The sequence below is a fragment of the Propithecus coquereli genome, unplaced genomic scaffold, assembly GCF_000956105.1.
Source record: "Propithecus coquereli isolate 6110/MARCELLA unplaced genomic scaffold, Pcoq_1.0 Scaffold640, whole genome shotgun sequence".
NCBI lineage: Eukaryota > Metazoa > Chordata > Mammalia > Primates > Indriidae > Propithecus > Propithecus coquereli.
The window spans coordinates 353,101-368,849 of NW_012152397.1; the positions used below are offsets into that span (position 1 = coordinate 353,101).

General features: G+C 54.8%; 4 protein-coding genes across 7 annotated transcripts in view; 2 read left to right on the forward strand and 2 right to left on the reverse strand.

Moving 5' to 3' along the window:
• Window positions 1-1,930: 1,930 nt before the first annotated feature.
• Window positions 1,931-3,790, forward strand: GP1BA (glycoprotein Ib (platelet), alpha polypeptide). The gene has a single exon (XM_012659888.1). The coding sequence runs from the start codon at window positions 1,931-1,933 to the stop codon at window positions 3,788-3,790; it is 1,860 nt and encodes a 619-aa protein (XP_012515342.1).
• A 2,130-nt stretch (window positions 3,791-5,920) lies between these two features.
• On the reverse strand, window positions 5,921-9,164 carry SLC25A11 (solute carrier family 25 (mitochondrial carrier; oxoglutarate carrier), member 11). 3 transcript variants are annotated; one of them, XM_012659893.1, is made up of 8 exons: window positions 9,108-9,164; window positions 7,696-7,848; window positions 7,405-7,611; window positions 7,139-7,229; window positions 6,965-7,055; window positions 6,782-6,881; window positions 6,653-6,704; window positions 5,921-6,520 (listed from the first exon to the last, which is right to left on the reverse strand). In XM_012659893.1, the coding sequence occupies exons 2-8, from the start codon at window positions 7,845-7,847 to the stop codon at window positions 6,365-6,367; spliced, it is 849 nt and encodes a 282-aa protein (XP_012515347.1). In that variant the 5' UTR covers window position 7,848; window positions 9,108-9,164; the 3' UTR covers window positions 5,921-6,364. The 3 variants fall into 3 exon arrangements, with proteins under 3 accessions (XP_012515347.1, XP_012515346.1, XP_012515345.1); XM_012659892.1 differs by lacking the exon at window positions 9,108-9,164 and adding an exon at window positions 8,440-8,790; XM_012659891.1 differs by lacking the exon at window positions 9,108-9,164 and adding an exon at window positions 8,440-8,704 and having other exon boundaries at window positions 7,405-7,848.
• RNF167 (ring finger protein 167) lies at window positions 9,131-13,194 on the forward strand. Its single transcript, XM_012659889.1, has 9 exons — window positions 9,131-9,618; window positions 9,699-9,779; window positions 10,666-10,791; window positions 10,903-10,990; window positions 11,180-11,270; window positions 11,499-11,604; window positions 11,747-11,840; window positions 12,506-12,586; window positions 12,669-13,194. The coding sequence occupies exons 1-9, from the start codon at window positions 9,535-9,537 to the stop codon at window positions 12,986-12,988; spliced, it is 1,071 nt and encodes a 356-aa protein (XP_012515343.1). The 5' UTR covers window positions 9,131-9,534; the 3' UTR covers window positions 12,989-13,194.
• Window positions 13,195-13,667: 473 nt separating this feature from the next.
• Window positions 13,668-15,749, reverse strand: part of PFN1 (profilin 1) — a 5,401-nt gene continuing 3,319 nt past the window's right edge. The window contains exon 2 of one of the 2 annotated variants that reach the window (XM_012659895.1): window positions 13,668-14,206. In XM_012659895.1, the coding sequence (XP_012515349.1) occupies window positions 13,916-14,206 (291 nt within the window). In that variant the 3' untranslated portion in view covers window positions 13,668-13,915. The remainder of the gene's footprint in view (window positions 14,207-15,749) is intronic. The other variant, XM_012659894.1, reaches the window with a different exon arrangement.

Sequence of the window (15,749 nt, forward strand, 5' to 3'; positions counted from 1 at the left end):
TATATATATATATATAGCAAGTCTATGAATTAACTGGCTCAAATATCCAGTCACCATTGTAAGCAGATAGGGGCAGGGTCAGGTGGGTGCATGGAGCTCCTTCTGGGGAACAATAAAGGGTGCATTTTCATCATTAGAAGGGACAGTGGACCAACAGACAGGGTGGCTGACTTTCTGAAATAGACATCTTACCTGGTCTTGGGAAGTCAGAAAAGACTTTCCAGAGGAAGAAATTCTGAGCTGGAACTTGCCAGATAAGTAAGAGTTAGGCAGAAGGGGATAGGGAGTGGAAAGTTTAGGTACGGGAAGGAGAATGATCAAGAAAGAGAGTAGAATGGTAAAAGGTGGGGCTGGACAGGCAGGCAAGGGCCAGATCTCACAGGGCCCTGCAGGCTATGCTAGGGACTTTAGACTTCCTCCTGAGATCTGTAAGGAGCCACTGGGGAGCAGAAGGGTAGGAGCAAATTTGCAGTTCTGAAAGACCACACTGGTGGAGAATGGACAGAAAAAGGGAAATCAGAAAGTTGGGACACCAGTGAGGTGGCTGTTGCAGGGATGCAGTAGGGAGAAGACGGTACCCTGGACCAGGAGTGTAGATTGAGAGATGGAGAGAAGATTGAGAGAAAATGGAAATAAAAATCCGCAGAACTAGGTGATGGGTTGGATGTGGGGATGAATGCAGGGAGGAGTTAGGGGTGACTATCAGGGACCTTGTTTGTATTGACTGAATGGTTACATCAATGAGTACATGATGGTACCATTCACCAGGTTGAACAAACATGGGAGGAGAGGCTATTTGGAGAGAGATGATGAGCTCAGTTTTGAACATATGTTTTAGTGCCTGTGGGACATTCAAGTAGAGAAGTCCAAAAGCCAGTGGACACATGTGTTTGGGTCTCAGGAGACAGGTCTGGACTAGAGATATAGATTTGAGAATCACTGGGGTATAGGTGGTAGAAGGTATAGGGGTGTAGGCAAGGGAGTGAATGAGGACAATTTCAGGTGGTTGTGTAGTATAAGAGGAGGGCCGAGTAACAAACTCTCGGGCAAGTTAATTGCTCAGGAAGGGCAGAGGAAGAGGAATCCATGAAGGAGATTGAGAAGGACCAACCAGATAGGTAACAGGAAAACCAAGAAAATTACAGGGTCACATGTCACAGAAGCCAAAGGAAGAGTCCCAAGGAGGGAGCAGCCATGGGTACGCAGCCTGCAGGAATCCAGTGGGGTCACCATGGAGAAGTGTCCAGTGCACGCAGAGGAAGTGAAGGCACCAGCCACCGTGGCAAAAGCCAAGTCAAGGGAGTAGAGGGGCGGAGAAATCAGCCCAGCCTGGAGTGAGAAGGCAGAGGGCCGTGGGGCGGGAGAGAATGAAAATCAGGCAACTCTAAGAACACAGCTGGAAGGGGAAGAGAGGTGGCATCTGGAGAGGTTCTTAAAAGATGGAGGAAGGTGGTGGTCGGAGGAGTCTGTGGAAGGGAATCCGGAGAGAGCAGAGCAAAGGGAGTGCCTGGGGGAAGCTGTGGAGGGAGGTGATAAGGGTCTGTGTCCCAGGGAGACACTGTTCCCTGGCTCACAGGAGTCCTATCAGGCTGGCTTTTCCTCCCCATCCCTAACCCCTTCCTGCCCCTGGCCAAACCCTCCCTGGGGCTGGAAGAGAGAAGGACCAGTTACACCCTGTAAGCAGCTCTGTGCCTTCGGAGGTCTTTCCGCCTGCCTGTAAGCCAGGGCTGGGGCTGGGGAAGGGATGGGAGCTGAGGACCTGGAGCTGGCAGTCTGGGCTCTGGGGGCGAGGGTGGGAGAGGGGAGTAGGGAGGACGGAGCTGTGGCAGCTGAGTTTCTGGAAGGGAAGCTGCAGGGGGCTTGGGGCTGGGGGAATGCCGCTGGGGACTGCTGGGGTGTCCACTCAAGGCCCGCTTGCCCACAGGTCCCCATGCCTCTCCTGCTCTTGCTGCTCCTGCTGCCAAACCCCTTACACCCCTGTGAGCTCACCAAAGTGGCCAGCCAACTAGAAGTGAATTGTGATAACAAGCAGCTGACGGCATTGCCTCCCGACCTGCCAAAAGACACAGCCATCCTCCGCCTGGGTGAGAATCCCTTGCACAACTTCTCCACGGCATCGCTGGTGTCTTTCCCTCGCCTCACTCAGCTGCACCTAAGTCAATGTGAGCTGACCAAGCTGCAGACGGATGAAAAGCTGCCACTGCTGGAGACCCTGGATATATCCCACAATAAGCTGCAAAGCCTACCCCCGCTTGGGCCAGCACTGCCTGCTCTCAGGTCCCTGGATGTCTCCTTCAACCAGCTGACCTCGTTGTCTCCAGGTGCCCTGGATTGCCTGAGCCAACTCCATGAGCTCTACCTGCGTGACAATAAGCTAAAGACTCTGCCCCCAGGACTCCTGGCACCCACACCCCAGCTGAAGAAGCTCAATCTAGCTAATAACGGGTTGGTCGAGCTGCCCTCTGGGCTCCTGGATGGGTTGGAGGACCTGGACACCCTCTACCTCCAAGGGAACTCGCTGCGCACGATACCGAAGGGTTTCTTTGGGACCCTCCTCCTGCCTTTTGCTTTTCTCCATGACAACCTCTGGCACTGCAACTGTGAGATCCTCTATTTCCGTGGCTGGCTGCAAAACAATCCTGAGAATGTCTACGTATGGAAGGAGGGTATGGATGTCAAGGTCATGACCCCCAATGTGGCCAGTGTGAAATGTTTCGATTCAGACGAGAAACCCATCTACAAGTTCCAAGGAAAGGATTGCCCCACTCTTGGTGATGCAGATGCCATGGACTATGATGACTATACAGAAGAGGACACTGAGGGTGATAAGGTGGGTACCACAAGGACTGTGGTCACCACAGCCCATATAACCCACTGGGGCCTACTCTACTCACAGTCTACTGCTTCTATAGACAGCCAAATGTCTTCCTTGAGTCCAGTGCAAGAATCCACTGAGAACCAGACTGCATTCCCAACCAGATGGATCCCAGATTCCACCATATTCCCAACTACCACGAAATCCATCACATTCTCCCAAACTCCAAAACCCACTAGTAAACCCACCATAACCCTGACCCTCCCAGAGCTCTCCACAACCCTGACCACTGGCCCAGAGCCCACCACGACCCCGACCAGCGGCCCAGAGCCCACCACAGCCTTGACCATCAGCTCAGAGCCCGCCACAACCCCAATCACCACAGAGCCCTCCACAACCTTGACCACACCAGAGCCCACCACAACCCCAACCACCCCAAACACCATCATATTCTTAACTACCGTAGAACCCACCTCACTCTCTACTACCTTAGAACCCATCATAACTATTATCCCTGAATCTGTCCACCATAGGGTGGCTCAAGGGAATTTAGATAGCTCCAGAAATGACCCTTTTCTTAACCCTGACTTTTGCTGCCTCCTCTCCCTGGGCTTCTATGTCTTGGGTCTCCTCTGGCTCCTGTTTGCCTCTGTGGTCCTCATCCTGCTGCTGACCTGGGTCCAGCACGTGAAGCCACAGGCCTTGGACAACGGCCAGGGTGCTGCTTTGGCCACAGCCACGCAAACCACACATCTGGAGTTACAGAGGGGAAGGCAAGTGATGGTGCCCCGGGCCTGGCTGCTCTTCCTTCGAGGCTCACTGCCCACTTTCCGCTCCAGCCTCTTCCTGTGGATACGGCCTAATGGCCGTGTGGGGCCTCTGGTAGCAGGACGGCGGCCCTCAGCTCTGAGTCAGGGTCGTGGTCAGGACCTGCTGGGCACAGTGGGCATTCGTTACTCTGGCCACAGCCTCTGAGGATAGGAGGTTTGGGGACCTCAAGAGGCTCTGATGGGCTCTCCTACTGGGATCTAGCTGGGGGTGGGCGTGGGGGGGTGGGTAAGGAGCACAGGGTCACGGGGCCCTCTTCACACTGCACACACAACCTCAGAGCCAGCAAATCAGGAAGGGCAGAGAGATGGAGGAGTTGGGTGGCTCATAGGACGAAGCTCCCTATGCTGCACAGGGTGTTGCCAGATCACATGGCTATCACCACTGTGCTTGGGAAGAGTTTTTAGGAAAAGCAAATAAGCGGAGCAGAGTGTGGCTCCCACATGCATCTGAGCATAGAAGACAATTCGGAAAGCCATGTATCAAGTTGTGAACACTAGATTGTCTCTGGGTGTTATAAATATGGGTGGTTTTATTTTCTTTTTCTCTATTTGGCATTTTCTAGTTTTCCATCATCATTGTATATTATTTGTATAATAAAAAATAATTTTAAAAAGAAAATTTAGTTTCTTTGGAGAGGGAAAGAGTGGCTGGGGCACTTGTCATGAGAATTCCCAAGGCCCCAGGTGCCCCCACCCTGGTCACAACTACTCACCCAATAAACCTCCCCAGCCTGGGGCACCTCCTTCTGTTCTCCAGGGTTGGCCACCCACCAGGCCACCCCAAGCATCAGGTCCAGTTCAAGAACCTTAAGTCTCCCTGGAGTTTAGGGACACTATTGAGGCCTACCTTCTTGCAGCTTGCAGTACTAACGGCAAAGGTACCCACCTCAGAAGTGCAGCTCTCCTCACTGCCCAGGTCAGCAGGACGAGAAGGGTGTGGACCCAGCAGTGTCTGCCATCTCAGAGGGTTTGACTGAATAAAACCCTAGCTTGGGTATCCTGCCCTCAAGCTAGGACACAGGCAAATGGAACCCACTTCTCTCCCCTGGTTCCACAGGCCCTGCCATTCCCTAACCACACTGGTGAGGCTTCTTCTCCTGCCTTGTCTCCAGCCCAAACCAGGGCTAGGGGCCTAGGGAATGAGAGAGAAGGTTGGGCTTTTCTGGCTCCGTGGAGACCCTCTCCTCCTGATGGTACTGAAGGATCTGCCTAACCTGAAAATCTGACTGCATCTCTCCCTGCTTTGAACTCCTCCCCAGGTAGAGGACAAACTCCTGAGCTTAGCAGTCACTTACTTCTGAGCTTGGTCAGTTCCACGCACTGACCCCATCTAACACTTCAGCTTCACCTCTCAGCACTTCACAACCCTCGCTGCAACTGTTGCCAATTTTTCATGGATCACCTGCTCCCCATCAAAATTCTCCAAGCCTTTGCCCTCACTCTAGCCAGGAGTGCAGCCCCCACCCTGTCCCCAACTGCTGGGTAGGTGTCTCCTAGGCTGGGCCAGGTGCTCTGAGTTAGCCTGCAGTGGTCTATTGCTATATTCCGTTTCCCAACTGTTCCTGCATATTCTTCCCCTTTAGAGCCGGAACTCCTTAAGGACAAGGCCCAGGACATGGTGTGCACACAGGGGCAAGAAGGGAGGCAGCAGCAAGGGTGCTGAGCTCCACCTCTTCCGTGGCCAAGGCTCTGCCAAGGGGACAGCTCCCACCTGCTGCCTGCCTGTCCCCTGGCCTGGCACAATGCTCTCGGGCTGCATGCTGTCCCGCACTCCTCAGTTTGACCTTTCCATGCCTGTGTATGCTCCAGGTTTTTAGGCTCCTTAAGGGTTGGGCCTGGGAACCAAATATCTCCCTCTAAAGAAAGGATAAAGCATTCACTTGCCCCAGGCTGGGACCCAGATCCAGTCTCTGGCCAACACCCTCCTTTTCCTCAAGCCTCCAGGCTTTGGGCCTGGCTTCCCCTCCCCCACCTTTAGGCTACAGAAGCAGTCACCAGACCCCAGGGGCTTTTCCTGGGGATTACTGAGATGATTTGTGAGTCTGCTGCATTCTTGGGCAAGCGGCTGGGAAGCAACACACAGGGCTGGAGTCCGGGGTTTCCTGGCCCCGTCAGCTGCTATAGCAGGGTGGATTTACACAGCATTTGCACAAAACCAGCGGGTGCTTTTTCTTTAATAATTCTTAAAAACTCCAGTTCCTGTTCTCCGGGGACACCAGCTTCTTTGTCCAGTCTCCTCCCCTCCTAAACCCCACAACTCTCCAGATTGGGGGTAGTGTCATCAATCCAATTTATTAAGTCCTCAATGAGGGGGAGGAAGGGCCATGTCCTCCCACTTCAGACCCTTTGACCATCTTGTTAGCTTCTGCTCTCTCCTATCCCCTCAGCTCTGCCTTGGTTTCTCCACTGAGAAGGGGGATCTTCTGTTGTCCTGTGTGCCCTGAAACTAACACCCAAGAGGAGGCCAGAAATCCTCAGGGAGTTATCCAGCTTCCCCCAAGGAACAGCCGGCGACAGAGTGGTCATAGGATCAAGGCAAGCAGGGCAAGCCGGAACAGGGGGTAGAACAGACCAAAGTCCTTTACCGCAAAGGAGGAGACCACACTGTGGAGGGAAATAAATAGAGGGGCCCAGGGCAGCAGAGTCCAGGCCCCCGGGGTGCAGTGACCGTAGGAGCAGCGGCTGAATGGCAGCCCTGGCACACTGGCTCCAGGCCACCTCAGCTGCTGAGGAAGAGACGCTTGTAGACCTTGTTCATCTGCTCCAAGAAGATGAAGGTGAGGACAGTGTGGGGACCCAGGCGGGCATAGTACGGTGTGAAGCCCTTCCATAGGCTGAAGAAGCCCTCGTAGCGGACAACCTTCAACAGCACATCCTAGAAAGACAGGCAGGCAGGGTGCGGGGGCTAGGACCTGACTTCTACAGCCCTGTTCTCCTTATCCAGCTACCTTCACAGCCCTCCCAGGGCACCCAACACTCCCACCCAGGCCCAGCCTCGCTTCCTCACCAGCCCATTCTTGTATTCTGGCTTCCCATCAATCGTTCTCATGTTCTGGATCCTGAAGGAGACGAGGTAGGGATGTGAGAGAGAAGGGGGCCCTCCCACTGCCGCCCAGGCCCAGGCCTGCACACTCACCGGGTCTTAGCAATGTCCACGGGCATGGAGGCAGCAGTGGTGACGAGGCCGCTGATCATGCTGGCGCAGAAGTGGCAGAAGATGTTGTCAGAGAAGTAGCCTGGAAGGTGAAGTGGGGATGTTGGTCAGCTCAGAGGTGGCCCAGGCCAGGCTGGGAGCTGAGAGCCCAGCTCTGGGTCTCACCTGAGTCCAGCAAGAACTGCTTTGATTGGGAATAGGACGCCAGCTGGGCGGCATTGACGACGACAGCCCGAGCCATGGTAGGGATGCAGCCCTGGAAGTAGGGGAGTGAGAGAAGAATCAGAAATGCCTAAGACCTGACCCCACATTCCCCAAGTCTCCAGACCCTTCACTCACCCGCCACAGTGTGGGGACCCCCTCTTCCCGGGCAATTCGAATCAGGGCATTAAACACGTTTTTGTAGCCACGGCGCTGGTCAACTGGAAGCCTGGTGGGAAATCAGAGAGAGACCAAGATCAGGAAAGCCCACCCTACCCCACAGGAGCAAAGAAAGGGAGACTAGAACAGGTAAATGCTCTGTTCCAGATCTTGGATAAGAAACTGGTCTTTTCCTCTTGGATTCCAGGGAATGGGGCTGGGGGAGGCTCAGACCTGGAACTCACCGGCCATCAGCAGTCATGCGAATAAGAGCCACCTCAGCTGGTGTTCCCACAAAGGCACCAGTTGCACCTGCGGTCATGCCAATCAGAGCCTTCAGCAGAAAGCCAGGGGGTGTACCATCAGCCCCAGTCAGGCGCTCAAACAGCACGGTATAAATGCCAAGGCGAGTAGTGGTGTAGGTGGCCTGGCGCAGCAGGCCGGCTGATAGCCTGGAAAGTGAAGGGGTCAGTATGTCAGACCAAGCTCTGGAGCTGCCAACCCACACCCTACCCCCCATCCTGAGGCCCCAGTACCCGGTGTAAATGCCCCTCAGGCCTTCTGCCTTCAGGATGCTGGTGAGGGCATGGAAGCTGGTTTTGTACTCCCGAGTCTTGGCTCCTTCCCCACTCAGCTGCATCCGGTTCTTCACCAGGTCCAGGGGCTGCACAAAAACTGTAGCTCCCATCCTGGGGGAAGAAGGGGTGGAGTCAAGGGCCAGATGTCCCAGATCTACCAATGCCCACTGGAGACTGCCAGCAGAGTTACAATGGTCATGCAATTAAGGATTCAAAAGGCTGGTGAGCATGTGTGTAAGAGTCTGTGTGTACCAACAGCAATGAGTCTTAAAAGTCTGAAAATCCGGTAGGAGCCATGCAATGAAGCTGCTCCAAGTAGCTCCATGAGTCAAGAGGTAACCTGGGACCGCATGCAGTCCGACGCAGGAAAGGAAGGAGGAGGGGCATTCACGACCTGGGACTCCGGGTAGTCCTGCAGGAGCCATTCAATGACCTGGAACCCCATAGCCAAGCACAGCTAAGCAATGGGCTGGGAAACACAAGTGGGCTGGCGGGGGTTGTGCAACGACCCTGCACACAGTCCAGCAGGGGCCGGCCCTACAATGGGCTCTTGGCAGCCTATCAAGGACCTCGCAAAACACTAGGGATCGCGCTGACCGCGTGCCGGCACAGGTCACTGCAAAAGACCCAGAGATAAACCGGGCCCGGTTCCTTGCTCCCGTCCCTTCCTCCTCCTTTCCCATCCCTGGGGCCTGAGCTTACCCGGCCAGGCCCCCGAACAGGAACTTGACGGACTTAGGGGAGGTACGGGGCTTCCCGTCTACCCCGCCGGCCCCGGGACTCGCCGTCGTCGCCATCGCCACTCAATGGCCCTTGGCTCCGAGTCCCGTGCGCGCGCGGCCCCGCTCGCGCCCAAGGTGACACCGCGCGCGCAACAGGGCGAAGGCGCGCGCGCACCCCCCCCCCCCCAGCTCTCAGGTCCGGCACCAGCTGGAAGCCGGAGCGGGCGCAGGCGCGCAGCGCAAAGGCGGCCGGGAATAAGGCGGAGCTGAAGGAGGAGCTTGAAAAATGCGTGCGGGAAGGGGTGTGACTGATTTAGGAAACCGGAGTACAGGCGCACTTTTTACCGAATTGGAATCGCGGGAAAAGACAGAAGAGTTTGTTTGAAGATCTCGCGAGATCGAGAGAGTCAGGCTGGCCAAAGTAGATGTCTCGCGATAGATATAGCAAAATTTCTGGGACCGCGGGTTGGGGCGGAGGTGGTGAGCACTCTCGCGAGACTTGGAAGTACGGCGGCGGCGGCAGCCAGAGGGAGGAAAGGTTTGTAAACAGGGCAACTCCAAGATCCTGGGCACTAAAGCGGGGACGATTAGGTCATCTGAGGCATCGGTGCTCCCTCCAACTCCACAGGCACTCCCTCCATTTCTAACCTTTCTTTTAACCAGCCTTTCAGGACCGGAAGTCCATTTTGAGCGTCCAATGCTGGAAGCGGCCTGACTTTCTTTACCGGAACCCCTTTTCCAGGGGATAGGAAGACGGACTACCTGGCCGGAAGTCCCACCTCCTTGAGCTCCCCCACCCTTCCAGAAGTTTTTCTGTCACCTGTGTTTGTCTCCGTCCCTTTCTCCGTTTTATCTCTATACCAGAAAAGGATACATTTAGTGCCTCCCTCCCAGCTCCACTGAGCGGGTTAGATATCTCACTCCCCGAGTTGGGATTCCTTCTCTCGCGCCCCCATGTAGCTGAGAAGTGGGACCTGGGGGTGGTTGGACCCCTGGGATCCTAAAGGAGGGGCAGGGAGGGCGCAGAACTCCACTACCAGGACACGGCCTTCTTACCCTCCCCCCTCCCGCTGTCATGCACCTTGCGGCCTTCCCGATTCCTGTGGTTGTAGCCACTGTCCTGTGGGGAGCGGCCCCCATTCGGGGGCTCATTCGAGCGGTGAGTCTGAGGGGCGGGTGGGGGAGGGCGCTGAAAGGAGGGGTTGCAGGCTGAAGGGGAACATGCTTGTTTGTCCGCAGACCTCGGATCACAATGCCAGCATGGACTTTGCAGACCTCCCAGCTCTATTTGGGGCTACGCTGAGCCAGGAGGGACTCCAGGTGATTTCCGTCCCTTTTTTTTCTATTTCACAAAATCCTCCATCCTGAGCAGGGTTTGGGAGCCTTGTCCTGGGTGAAGCTGATGGTAGGAAGAATCAAATTAGGAACCAAGTGCACGAGCATGTCTAGTGTAGAATCCAGAATCTTAAGGGAGAAGTCAAAATATTCACCCCTGGAACTCCGCATATCAGGGAGACTGAAAGTGGACTAAGATAAAAAGCACGACCAAGTTAGTGCTTATCAGTAGGGTGTCAGGAGGCAGTTATTGATTGTATGACCTTGAGCAAGTTAATTATCTCTATGAGCCTTAATTTGTTTTACTGTAAAATGGGATAATGGAAGTTATCTTAGGGTTATTGTGAGGATTAAATTATATAAGCAGTTTTGTGGTACTTCATCACAATGACTGCCACATAGGAAGAACTCAGTTGGGTCATAGGTAGCAGTAGAGTTGTTTGCGAGATGGGTAACTAGAAAATTGAAGAGATGGGAGTGTGTTCTGTATGAGTAGTGTGTACTGGAGAGGGGATTATGAAACAGAACTTGAGAGAAAGTGACAAAGATGGGTAGAGAACTGAATTACAATCGGTGGGGAACTGGGAGGCAGAATTGAATTAGCCTGGAGTACAGGGTACAGTTTAGCCCATCTGGGACAGGGAGAGGGTTAAGGGGAGGGGTCTGGAGAAGGGATGTTTGATGTAATTGCATTTTCAGGAGGCTAAGAGAAGATGTAGACTTCTGACTTGGATGTGATGCTCAGACCCCAGAAAAGAGAAGGAAGTGAGGATAGAGAATGTGCAACATGTGGGGACCAGTGTGGTTGGTGGGCCCTCTGGAGAGCAGAACCTAGGGGCGAGAAATCTAACAGTTTGCTTCTCTTCCCCAGGGGTTCCTTGTGGAGGCTCACCCAGACAATGCCTGCAGCCCCATTGCCCCACCACCCCCAGCCCCGGTCAATGGGTCAGTCTTTATTGCACTGCTTCGAAGATTCGACTGCAACTTTGACCTCAAGGTTGCTGAATATGGAGTGGGAGCTGGGAAGCTGAGGGTGAAAAAAGGTGCCACAGGAATGAAGAAGGGCAAGGCCCATGGTGGCTCCTTATCCTATTCCTTGTCTCCCTAGGTCCTGAATGCCCAGAAGGCTGGGTATGGTGCAGCTATTGTACACAATGTGAATTCCAATGAACTTCTGAACATGGTGTGGAATAGCGGTAAGGTTGGGGGATCTAAATAGCTGGGTTTTCAGTAGAGCTCAGACTGAGAGATGGTGGGAGGGTTGAAACCTTAGGGAAAAGAAACCAATCCTTTGGGTGGGATGGGGCAAAAGTGCCAAATGCCAGGGTTCCCAAAGGATCTGAGTGGAAGGTTGAGTCCCTGGAGTAATATCCTGATCCCTGCAGAGGAAATACAGCAGCAGATCTGGATCCCATCTGTGTTTATTGGGGAGAGGAGCTCTGAGTACCTGCGTGCCCTCTTCGTCTACGACAAGGGGTAGGACATGTCCCTCCCTCCCACTCATCCTTCAGCAGTTCCATGCCAACTTGGAGCTCAAGCCTCACTGCCCCATCCATTCAGCCTCAGGTCCTTCCTTCCTTGACTTCTGACTTTCTTCCCACTCCCTTGCCCACCCATGGGACTTGTCCGGAGCCAGTTGTTTTGACCCTCTTCCTTTGTGCCTTTGCCTTCTTGCCCTGGTGAGACTGGTCTTCCTTTCCCCAGGGCTCGGGTGCTTCTGGTTCCAGACAATAGCTTCCCCTTGGGCTATTACCTCATCCCTTTCACAGGGATAGTGGGACTGCTGGTTTTGGCCATGGGAGCAGTGATGGTGAGTAGCTCAGGGAGCATGATGGGAAGACCTGGGGCCTATAAGGCCAGACTGGATCTGGAGTTGGGAGGTGGGGGTGGTTTGTCCTAGATTGTTCAGTGTTGCTTCCTAAGCCTGGTCTATCCACTCCCTCTTTCCCCAGATAGTTCGTTGTATCCAGCACCGGAAACGGCTCCAGCGGAATCGACTTACCAAAGAACAACTGAAGCAGATTCCTACGCATGACTATCAGAAGGGTGAGGGGGTTAAGGGAGAGGAGGGCCTTTTCCACGGCTTACCTGGTTCTGAAAGAGTTTGAGCCCAGGAGATAAGGGGTAAAGCAAGCTGGCGGTGAGAAGATATCTGCCTGAAAAGCCATCATTTCTTCTCTGTGTATCCACAAATACACTGACAGAAGAGGTGGAATACCGGAGATGGAAAGCAAAGATGGTTAAGTGAAGTAGTTGGGGGAAATAATGGGGAGAGAGACCTTGCTTATAAGGGAGGTGGAGTAGAAAAATGGAAGGAGTGGGGAGGCTTCAGTCAGAAAAGGAAAAAACAGGTAAGGAGGGGCTGGGTCTTTAGGCCCTGGAGCCTCCAGTGCCCATATAAGGCTGTAGCAGAAGCCCTGCCCCCCACTTCCGCTCCTCCCGCTCCCTGTCTCTCCACCCTCACACCTCCCCAAAAACCCACTTCCCTTCTTACCTCTGCTTCTCTTTGCTTGTCCCCTCTAGCCCCAAATTCTTCCATGTTCTGCCCTGGCCTTATCCTGCCTCCCTGTCTTAGCTCTTCCACTGGCTCTGTAGACCAGGGAAAAGAATTTTTGCAAGACTTAGCTCTACCACAGGCCTGCCAGAGTTAGTTCTTGGGGGCCATGGTTCAGCGTGGCTCAGTGATGGAGTAAATTACTTTCCTTCTCCAGGGGACCAGTATGATGTCTGTGCCATCTGCCTGGATGAGTATCAGGATGGGGACAAGCTGCGGGTACTCCCCTGTGCTCACGGTGAGGCCCTCACTGCCTGTGCCCATGCCCCTGTGCCACCGGCAGGCACCAGGTGCTTCATTCACCTCATTCCTCTCTGCAGCCTATCACAGCCGCTGTGTGGACCCCTGGCTCACTCAGACTCGGAAGACCTGCCCTATTTGCAAGCAGCCTGTTCATCGGGGTCCTGGGGATGAGGAGCAGGAGGAAGAAATTCAGGGGCAAGAGGAAGGTGATGAGGAAGGGGAGCCAAGGGACCACCCTGCCTCAGAACGGACCCCACTCCTAGGCTCCAGTCCCACTCTTCCCACTTCCTTTGGTTCCCTAGCCCCAGCCCCTCTTGTTTTTCCTGGGCCCTCAACAGATCCCCCACCCTCTCCTTCCTCCTCTTCCTCTTCTCTTTCCCCTGCCATCCTGGTGTAATATCCCCCACCCCCATACACACACACCTCTGGTGACCTATTTGCACAGATCCTCTTCCTCTAGTCTTCTAAGTTGAGGGATAGGGGACATTTCCATCCCAGGTTTCTCCCTTAACCTAGCCCTAACATTTGAGGGCACTTGAGGAGGAGGGAACAAAGGGACTGGGTCTTTACTTCTTGGGTTAATAAAAAATTGGTTTTGTGGACCAAGGAAGGGTGAGATCATTCTCACACAGGTAAACATAGCTTTGGGGGAATCACCCCTATTTTGCCAAAAAGGGGCAGGGGAGTGCCAGGAGAGACTAACCTGTAGTCATGGGGACAGCCCCAGCAGGCGTTTGCTGTGACTCAGAAGGGGAGCCCCACCCACATGAGGATGACTCAACTGGCCCTGCCTTGCCCGCGGGCCTGGACCCATTCTCTGGTCTGGATGGCTCCATTCGATTACCCCAATTTGACCAGCACACTTGAGGACCTGGGCCTGCAAACACCAAAGCTGGGCTACCTGGCCACAAAGGTCTGAAGCAGATGCTTAGGCCTGGACATGGAAGCGAGAAGCTCAAATTCCTGTACTTTGTAGTGCCTCAGCCCTCCTGCTCCCAACCCCAAGCCAGGATAAAGGCAGCAAGTCACAGTGCCTGTCCCCCAGTCTGACACCCAAGCTCAAACCACACAGCACCTTGTTAGTAGAATCTTTTTTATTCAGAAAAAAACCCCAAAAAACAAAAAAGTTTTCCAACCACACACAGGAGGGGTATGGGTAGGGGGAGGTGTCTGTCCATCCAGCCCCGGCCCCCAGCCCATGTGGTTTTGGCAGCAATAAGGGGTATGGGGTAATGGCCCCAAAAATAAAAATGGTGTATGTGCGTATGGGAAGGAGAGGGGTGCAAAAGCTGTGGGGAGTGGCGGGGGAGAGGAACAGATGAGGTCAGTACTGGGAACGCCGCAGGTGGGAGGCCATTTCATAACATTTCTTGTTGATCAAACCGCCGTGGACACCTTCTTTGCCCATCAACAGGACTAGCGTCTTGGCAGTCATGGTGACAGTGACGTTGAAGGTGGGGGCTCCGCCGGTGCTCTTGGTACGAAGATCCATAGTAAATTCCCCATCCTGCAGCAATGAGTCCCGGATCACAGAACATTTCTGGTCCCCAAGTGTCAGCCCATTCACAAAAAAACTTGACCGGTCTTTGCCAACCAGGACACCAACCTCAGCTGGCTGAAAGAGGAACCAGGCACCCATCAAGTGAGTCAGTACACCAATATTCCCACCTAGTTCTCTAAGGACCCACCTGCCTTCCACTTCTCCGGGAGGTAGAACCCCCGGCGGGGAGAGGTGTATGCTATATGCTCTGTACACATCAGTGACACCTGAGACACTCTTGGGACTCTGTGAAGTTAGTCCAGAAAAAGATCATGTCCCCAAACCTAGAAAATGGGACCAGGGTGGAAAGGATGACATACTCCTCTTAAGACTTAGATCTCGGGGTATAATAGGAAAAGTAAACCCAGGAAATAAAGGGGGCCAGAAGTCAGTAAGGAGTGGGGAGTCTCAGAACTCTCCTTCAGGAAAAGCAGAAGCGGACAGGGGAAGGGAGGGGGCGGGCAAAGCAGGAGAAGCAACTTTGCCCTTATTTGGTCAAAGGTTCTGCAGGAGTTGTTAGGGGCCCGGACGCCTGGGTCTCCAAGTAACCTCGAGTTTAGGTCCAAGTATCTATGCCCCGAGATGAGGAAGCAGACCCCTGGGGGCTTTCCGGGAAAGTTGGAAAACTTTGGAAAGGGGACAGGGGCCAAAACCTGCAAGCCAGCTCTCAGGTCTAGATACCTCAGGGAACCTTTCTCCCCCTCCCCCTTACACCCCAAGCCCCCACATCCGGTCCCCTCCCGCCCGGAAACCCCCTCTCCCCCCTTTTGAACTTCCGCTCCCCCTCCCCACTTCCGGGCAGTGTGGACAGGGGAGGTGGTGGTGGGGACAGCAGTAGTCATCCCTTATTCCTTCACTTACACTATCTTAGAACTTCTCACAAAGTTCCCCTGCTCCAGGCCCCGCCAGATGGCGGGAAGGGAGGGAGAGGGGACTTCCGGGATTGGCCTCAGAGGAATGTTGAGTCCAACGTGCTGAGTTGGGGGGGGTGTGTGTGGCGGCCTCGCCCTCTCTAACGGAGCTGGGAGGGGCAAGGAGCCCACAGAAGACGGGCATGAGACCAAGGCCACGCGCCTGGGGCTCCCTCGAGCATAAGGGGGAACAATGGTGGAGGGGGCGCAAGCTGGCAACCGGAACGGGAGCTGGGGGTCCGAGGGTCCCCAAACCATTGCTCAAGCACAATCCCTGGTTAAAATTTGCAGCGCCTACCCGCCCCGCCCTGGAGGAGGCGGAAGTGGGCCGCCGCACCGGGCGGCGCGCCCCTCCCCGCCCTGTGCCCCGGATGTAACGCCCCGTCGCGGGAAGCGGGGCGGCGGGCGGGATGGGCGCCGCCGCCTGGGGCGTAGGACTTGAGGGGCAATGAAGGGATCCGCTCACGTGCAGCCGCCATTCGCGCCGCTTCCAGGGCAAGGACCTGGTTAAGGCCTTTCGCTGCCCTCCCTAGACCGCGCCCGCCCACACCCAAGTCCCTCCCAAAGGGTCCAAGCCTGACCAGTGCCCCGGACCGCCAGGCCTCGCAGTACCGTGATGTTGACGAAGATTTTCCCGGGGACGGCGGCCCAGACGGAGGGCGAGTCCTTGTAGCCCACGATGGCCGCGTCCTGACAGGTCCCGTCCG